This window comes from Sinocyclocheilus grahami, unplaced genomic scaffold (genome assembly GCF_001515645.1).
Source record: "Sinocyclocheilus grahami isolate Dianchi unplaced genomic scaffold, SAMN03320097.WGS_v1.1 scaffold306.1, whole genome shotgun sequence".
NCBI classification, from domain to species: Eukaryota; Metazoa; Chordata; class Actinopteri; order Cypriniformes; family Cyprinidae; genus Sinocyclocheilus; species Sinocyclocheilus grahami.
Window position 1 is genome coordinate 177,797 of NW_015505485.1, and position 8,624 is coordinate 186,420.

Consider the following 8,624-nt stretch of genomic DNA (forward strand, 5'->3'; position numbering starts at 1 on the left):
ATATACGTAAATAAAAATATAAACATGAACATGTATACATAATTATAAAAAATGCGATTTACGTGAATGCAGTAGACAGGCGAAGCACACGAGACATGCCATTCCAGCATCCACGTCCCCACCCGTGCCTGCGCTCGCTCTCACCTCATGTTTGCGGCTGACTGCAAATGATCATAACTGATGAACAACTATGCCCGGGAAAAGACAGCAGTCAGTAAAAATCAGTAGTCCAGCGCCGAGATAAGAAAAAGAAAAAAAGCCCAAGATGAAGCCCGTGCATCACTTTTAGGTACGTTCATAATCCTGTGAAACCTTTTTGGATGTTGACGTTAATAACGTGTTTTAATGTCGGTAATAATATCACCGCCGCATCTGCCTTAATATTCTCTCAGAGTTTCCATGTTCCCTTACAAAAATTAACCATAATTTTACTACGAATTAAAAAAAAAACATGGTTCTTGTAGCAATGGTAACCACAAATTAACCATGGTTTTGATACTTCAAATCGCTTCAAATAATAATTTACGAAGTATTCAGATAATATTTTTGTGGTAATAAAAACAGACCTAAGCGAACAACAACCTTTAAAATGACATAAAATGCATTATATAAAAGCAATGAGGCAATAATGATTGGTTAATTAATAATAATCGTATGGTTTCATTGAATAACACTGTTAAAACACATAATGTAATTCAAAATAAACAATTTATGTATATTACATATTATTACAAATGCCTACAAAGGGTGCCAAAGGCCTGGTAATTGTTGTTGTAACACTTACAGAATGATCAAATCCTTGTTTAAAATTTATCAAACATTTTGTTAAAATATCCACTTAATCTTTAATGCTTGGCCACCTTTTGCTATAGAAATGCTAGCCTCTATAATTTCTTCAACAAAAACATGTGGACATCATCACAACCTTTACAAAAACGAATCCTAGGGTTTTATCAAAGTAAAACTGCTTAATTTTCTTTTGTGTGATTTCTGAATGCTTGAGACTATAAAATCAATCAGACATAGATGACTGTCAAAAAGCTCCAATTGTAATTTGTAAATTATACAATTTAATTACAATTTAGTTATTTACTTTTATATTTGATTAAAGTTATATTTTGACCCCTATAGAAGGTGTTTTTTTTAACTTCCATAATATTTTGGGGAGGGGTCACAACAATACAATTCTGCTTAGGGCAGCCATTTGGCCAGTAGCTGCCCTTATTGCCGCTTTATATTTATTGCGTGTGTACGGGGGAGTGGCTTAATGCAAAATCCACTCACCAATTCTCATTGGCCTTTTCTCTTAAACTCAGAGGTGATTGGGGCTCCCAAGACCCCTAATGTTGTCACGACATTACTCGTAGTGACCCATATAGAGAAAACCTAACCTTGATAACACTGAACTTAGCCTTACAGTATCTCATTGTGGTTTTATACAAAAACATGTGGACATCATCACAACCTTTACAAAAACGAATCCTTGGTTTTATCAAAGTAAAACTGCTTAATTTTCTTTTGTGTGATTTCTGAATGCTTGAGACTATAAAATCAATCAGACATAGATGACTGTCAAAAAGCTCCAATTGTAATTTGTAAATTATACAATTTAATTACAATTTAGTTATTTACTTTTATATTTGATTAAAGTTATATTTTGACCCCTATAGAAGGTGTTTTTTTTAACTTCCATAATATTTTGGGGAGGGGTCACAACAATACAATTATGCTTAGGGCACCCATTTGGCTAGTAGCACAAAATTCACAAAAATGTTACTGAGCAACTGACGAGTAACAAGTTCAGCTCAGATTTTCCTCGTGTTTTGGACTTTGAATCCTGGTGCCGCGAGCTCGTGCAGCGCTGTCAGAATACATGCAATTCGTGCGTGCATCAGAAAATATAACATTCTGCAGTTTATTTACTAATGGTTTGAAGCCATTTCGCGATTTCAATCATCATACAGTAGCCCAGTGGTTCTCAAACCTGTCCTGGAGTACCCCCAGTCCTTAACATTTTGTATATCTCCCTCATCTATCACACCTGATTTAACTCATCAGCTCAACTTCCATAATATTTTGGGGAGGGGTCACAACAATACAATTCTGCTTAGGGCAGCCATTTGGCCAGTAGCTGCCCTTATTGCCGCTTTATATTTATTGCGTGTGTACGGGGGAGTGGCTTAATGCAAAATCCACTCACCAATTCTCATTGGCCTTTTCTCTTAAACTCAGAGGTGATTGGGGCTCCCAAGACCCCTAATGTTGTCACGACATTACTCGTAGTGACCCATATAGAGAAAACCTAACCTTGATAACACTGAACTTAGCCTTACAGTATCTCATTGTGGTTTTATGGTATTCACTTTTTTACCATTTTACATTTACGCATTTGGCAGACACTTTTATCCAAAGCAACTAACATTGCATTTAATGTATTTAAGCAGTTCTTGCTCTTCCTGGTAATCGAACCCATAACTTTGCTGACCCAACACTGCTAAAAGAAAACAACAATTTAGTTATTGACGAATAGTCCTTGTGACTCCCCGTGTGACAACTAGCCCCGGTTGTGTACAACACTGCCACGCTAATTTGAAAGTTACCGAACACAAACATTAGCAAAACAGGCCAGGCGTTTATGGTGGGATGGTAAGACTTGCTTGGCTCACCTTCAACAATGTTCCAGTGCAGCCTGCGGTTATCCAATGAGAGCCCAGCCCTCCTCCCCCTGCTCTCCTCTCCCGCCTCCTCCGCGAGCTCTCATCTCTCCGCTCCGCGTGCAGCCACTGACTGGTGCTGTCTCGCGGCGTTTGGAGATCTTGCACGCGCGCTGTATGGATGCTGAAGCTTTGGCGCTGCTATAAACGCAACACGGAATCAACATGTCCAACCCTCCGCACGACCCGTTCTACTCGTCCCCTTTCGGACCGTTCTACCGGAGACATTCACCGTACATGGTGCAGCCTGAGTACAGAATCTATGAGATGAACAAACGACTCCAGTCCCGGACAGAGGTGAGTTTGGCATCGCTCCACATGAGACAGTAACAGCTGTAGTTTGGGAAAAGTTATGTTAGTCAGTGCGTTTGCAAAATTATTCTAATTTTTTCCTAACTGGACAAAATTGAGAGTGTGAACTAAGTGATGAAACTATCTGACTTTGTGAGCACTGTAACCTTTCTCAAGCCCTTTTTTTTAAATTGACATTATTTAGGCACTGTATACAGAAGCAACCACTTTGATCACTAATTAAAATCCATGTGGAGGTAGTAAGTTAATGAACAGCGCAGAGCAATGCTGCTTCTCTTCTGACACAACTGTTTTAAATAAAGATTTAAAAATGAACTTCAACAATAAAAACTATACAAGCGTGGCTACTAATAACCTGGCTGATGATTTGAAGGATAACGGAAATTAGTCAAATATGTGAAAGATGCCAAAAGTGTTTGATTTGCTATGTAAGAGAAAATAAACAGTCCCACAAACTTTCCTGCAAAAGTGAAGTCAGCATTGGACTGAAAAGCATTATTTGATTTCAGTATTTTAGATGTATTCAGACCTTCAACATCTGCCTGTTGTCATCAGCACCAAACAGATGATCTTAATAATTATTAATAATATAAAAAAATTAATATTGTTGTGGAAAGGTGAAAATTCAAGGCAACGTGATAGAATTTGAATTTAGTCTATTTGAATTTCACTTCACCAAAACCAAAACAGCCAATTAATTGTTGTCAAGATAACTATATATTTCTCATTCTCAAATTTTCAATCAATAACACAAAATATTTGAATCTTCATTGTTATGTATGCTGTTTATGGCATTTAACATCAAGGGAACTTGGCAATCTGACGGAGAGATCAGATGAAATAGTTGTATTTATAGATGCCCACAGATCTCAGTAACGGTGAAAACAAATAAGCATAATAAGATTTTAGCATCACCTCACAAAAAACTAACAGTGACAACAAAAACTGTATAAATAAATCCAGCAAACAGTAAAAACAATAATCCTTTAACAGTAAACACATCATTTATTTATTTTGCAGTGCATGTTGGGGACTCACATATACACTTAGCAAATCATCAGTACTGTTCTATATTAAGTTTATTCAGACAACTCTGTAGTTGGGGGGGAATATCGTTGGTCTAACATGTGCTTTTATGTAGATTCAAAGTAATTTTCATTTCCTTGTATCTGTGACTCAGAAAACCCATATGCTGGATGAAATGTAATTGCTTGCCTTTTTTAAACAGTGAAATCAGTTTAATGACAACAAAGCACGGACTTTATGTACTTGAAACACTTCCAGCATTTTTACCCCCTTTAGTGTACTTTTAAAATAATACAGTACAACAGCTGTAAATAATAGCTGTAAATATTTGTGCTGTGATACACGGACGTGTCTGTAATGCTGATCCCAATGGAAAATAGTTTTCTTCAAAGATCTGCTGGTTATGATGCAAGTCTGCCCACAAATTCCCCTTGGGTCTCCTCTTGCAACCTCTAACTCCTCAAACCATCTCTGAATTCCACTCACCTGTCAAAAAAAAAAAGATCAATAATTACAGTATTTATTGCTATCACAATAAGTCATACCCATTTGTATGTTATACTGTATACAGAACAGCTTTTGAAAATTATCTTAATTGTCCCATTGAAAATCAGCATTAAATAAGCTAATGAAGTGCACTGTAGCCTATTGCTGTTGCAGTTCTGGCACGTGAGCGTCTGCTCATGTGTTTGATGGAGGTGTTGTAACTTTTAAGGAGAACTGGGCTGTATTGCAGAGATGCAATGGAACAACATCATGAATAATGCATAAGCAGTGGCCCAAACCCTGAATACTTCCATTCTGAAACGCCACTTACCAAATGGCCTATATTAAACATGTGCCAATATATCATTTTAATCTTCACAACCTCACTTTGGCATAAAAGGGCATTTGCTAAGATTAAATCTTTACATGTGTGATTGATCTTGATAAGATATTTCATTGTGAGGGTAACAATAAGTTTAGTTGATGAATGTGTTTTGCTTCTGGAAACTGTTGCAATCTCAAAAGGGGTAAAAAAGAGAAAGAGTATACAGAGAAATATAATTAAGAAAAATATATTTTTTTAAATATTGTTAAAGTATAATTTAATTTGATTCAGATTTTATTTATTTTTTTACTCATCAAGGTTTCCAAAATTAATAAACACATTGTTACTGGAATCAATAATTGACTCTGTGTATCACACTTTGTATCACAGCAGTCAGTTCAGCAACGCATATCGTTTTTGTAGCACCTACTGCGCACCACTCAGCAGTTGCATCGTTCTAGAAAAGTCTGGAACAAACATTCTGACACCTTGTTTACTGTTTTATACCTGCAACATTTGGTACCTCCAATGTTTTCATGTTTCTTTGAGAATTTTGTATAGATTGGTAGGCTCAAATGAACAAACATCCCTGCTCTGTGCACACATATCCATCTGGTAGATGGTAGAAATGTTTGTAAAAGGTCTGATATCTTGCATCCCTTTTGCAAATTGTAGCATGTATAGGTCTAGAGCCTTGCCACGGCGGCATAATAATAATGCAACTCTATTGCTAATATCTTTGCAAACAGTGAGCGCAATATTTATTAACCAAGCCCGCTGATGTGCATTTGAAGCCAGTGGTAATTTAGCTCAGATTTTACAAGGGAGAGTTCCCCCCACAGCCATCCATCATGTAGACATGCAGACTTTCTTAGTTTAAGAGCTGCAGGCAAACACTGAAACAACAGGGGGAGCGAAGCGCCAAAGTATCCACTGTCAAACAAAGGTGTTTAATAACCACTTGGCTCTATATTTCTTTGCATCAGTCATTTAATGACTGTACATTAAAGCTAGCTAATCGATGTATTAGTGCTTAAAAACATGGGAATTACGCTCCATGGTGCACATCACATGACTGGAGTGAAAGTAGAATTGAACAAAAGCAGGAAGGAGCTCAGGAAAGCTAGACAAGAGGGCTCAAGAGTCCCGACTCTTGACTCGAGTGTTCTCAGTACAGAAGCTGGTGATTGATGTATTTTATTGTCCAGAGGCTAAAACTGTTAAGCCCATTTGCTGGCAGCAAACTAACTTCAGAGCAGAGCAGTTTGAGTGTTGCGTTTTAAAGAGCGCCAGAGAGTTTGTCATGAAATGGAAAATTTTAATAATATATATTGTTCAAATATTTTCTCCAATCCCAGCTTAATATCTTAAAGTCACCAATCATTCATCAGTTGATTCCCTTGAAAGTGTAAATAATGTGATTCTATGGTGTAATCAAAACATTACTGTTTGTTGCTATCTGATAGATCTAGTTTTTTAATGTCAAAAGTTAAGCTTTTTGGCTGTTAGTATGAATATGTTAGCCTTAAGGTTATCTATAAGCTTGTGTGTTCCAAAACACTGACAAAATTTGCATTTAGAAGATGTATGCATTCAAAATGTAGTCTCTCTACCATCAATACAGAGCATTGATTTTGATGACATCATACTGTACATCAGTTTCTCATCAGATTTTCTGCCCAATCAAATGCTTTCTAGAATCCGAAGCATCCCGCCCCTTAAGGTGCTGAAACTTCAGCTGAAATCAATTGCTTGTTCACACATTTAGTATGTTCTATATGGCAAAAGACACATAGCACACTATGTAAGGGATAGGGAGCAATTCACATAGTTTAAACATGCTTTCCATTGGGTGAACAAAGTCTGGGTTTGCATCAGTGTCAAGCGAGCCTCCACAGAGTGGAACATATGCATCAGTTGATGTGGACCACAAAACATATCCGACCCATCTGAATTTTATGCAGAATGTCGTATTTTAAAGCAATGGAGGAGATCAAATAACACAAATGGTTAGATTTTAGGCATTATAAACAGCACTGATTGGTAGAAGAGATAACATTGGTGCCACGCACCTATAAATTACACTATTTTTAAACAACACATCATCAGCTTTTCTAAAAATGATCACAGTTTATCTTTTTTCCTGTAGTAACAGTTTAAATTCTAAAGGGGGAACTATTAGACTAATAGAATGCAACTTAATAAAAATGTGATTTTGACAGGCTGACACGTAAATGAAATGCTTTTGTAAAACGCTATTTTTAAAAAAGGGAATGAGTCACTAGATATGTCCTGCCCTGACTTCCTGTTTCAGTGTAAATTATGTTATCACATTGAATAACTCTGTGTATTTCAAGGCACTTCAGTTTGACTTTAATAAAGGGGGCATGTTTGGGGAAACCTGCTTGAAAACAATCATTTTTAGAGATGCACCGAATATTCGGCAACCGAAATTATTCGGCCGAATAAGCGAAAAGGCCGAATAATATGTTCCGAACAATGACTAACGCGATCAAATAGAGGCATGCACTAATGCAGCAAACATGTCGGCAATGTGAACGTATTTAAAACTATCAGAGAAAGACGCAGAAATCATTACATGCACGAAGCACCGACAGCGAGAGACCGTTTAGTGCTGGGCACTTCAGTTTGACTTTAATAAAGGGGGCATGTTTGGGGAAACCTGCTTGAAAACGTCTCAGGTTACTTATGTAACCATGGTTCCCTGAGTAGGGAACGAGACACTGCAAGCACTTCAGTTTGACTTTAATAAAGGGGGCATGTTTGGGGAAACCTGCTTGAAAACAATCATTTTTAGAGATGCACCGAATATTCGGCAACCGAAATTATTCGGCCGAATAAGCGAAAAGGCCGAATAATATGTTCCGAACAATGACTAACGCGATCAAATAGAGGCATGCACTAATGCAGCAAACATGTCGGCAATGTGAACGTATTTAAAACTATCAGAGAAAGACGCAGAAATCATTACATGCACGAAGCACCGACAGCGAGAGACCGTTTAGTGCTGCATCACATCTCCGGTGAGAAGAAGAGGTGGCTAATGCTGGTGGTTAGGTTACTGTATGATGACTGAAATCGCGAAATTACCTTTAAACGATTAGTAAATCAACTGTAGAATGTTATATTTTCTAATGCACGCACGAATTGCATGTATTCTGAGCTCTCGGCTCCAGGGTTCAAAGTCCAAAGCGCGAGGAAAATCGGTGCTGAACTTGTTACTCGTCAGTTGCTCAGTAACATTTTTGTAATTTTTTTTAAAAGCATGTGACAATGTGATACGTGCGACAAACATCTTCCCAAATTCGTAATGAGAATCATTTATAAATCTGCATGCTGTTGTCAACAAAAAGAAGCACTGAGATCTTCCTGCGGGTTTCTGCCAAAATAAAAGCAGAGAAAAAGCAACAACTCCATCGACATTCATAAATGATAGTATTGTAATTTTACTGTCGTTCTGTAAAATACAATAAAAAAGTAAGACAATAATAATGATAATAATAATTACCCTACAACAGCTCTATTAATACATTTATTAGGCCTATAACATTCACACATAGTGTTCAAATTGGCATCTGTAATATATTCTAATGTTTTAAAATAAGTATTTTCTGCTCAGCAACTTATTAAAATTATGAACTTATTTAAGTTAAATTGTGTTTTGTTGGTATAATGTCTGTTAGAATGAAAAAAAAATCTTCAGTGTTAAGTAAATATTTTTAAATTGTTGTTTTGTAATT

General features: G+C 36.8%; 1 protein-coding gene across 1 annotated transcript in view; it reads left to right on the plus strand.

Moving 5' to 3' along the window:
- Positions 1-2,637: 2,637 nt before the first annotated feature.
- The window catches only part of LOC107601445 (LIM domain-binding protein 2-like), a 65,488-nt gene continuing 59,501 nt past the window's right edge, over positions 2,638-8,624 (plus strand). Inside the window, exon 1 of the mRNA XM_016293628.1 lies at positions 2,638-3,011. Within this exon, the coding sequence (XP_016149114.1) occupies positions 2,880-3,011 (132 nt within the window). The 5' untranslated portion in view covers positions 2,638-2,879. The remainder of the gene's footprint in view (positions 3,012-8,624) is intronic.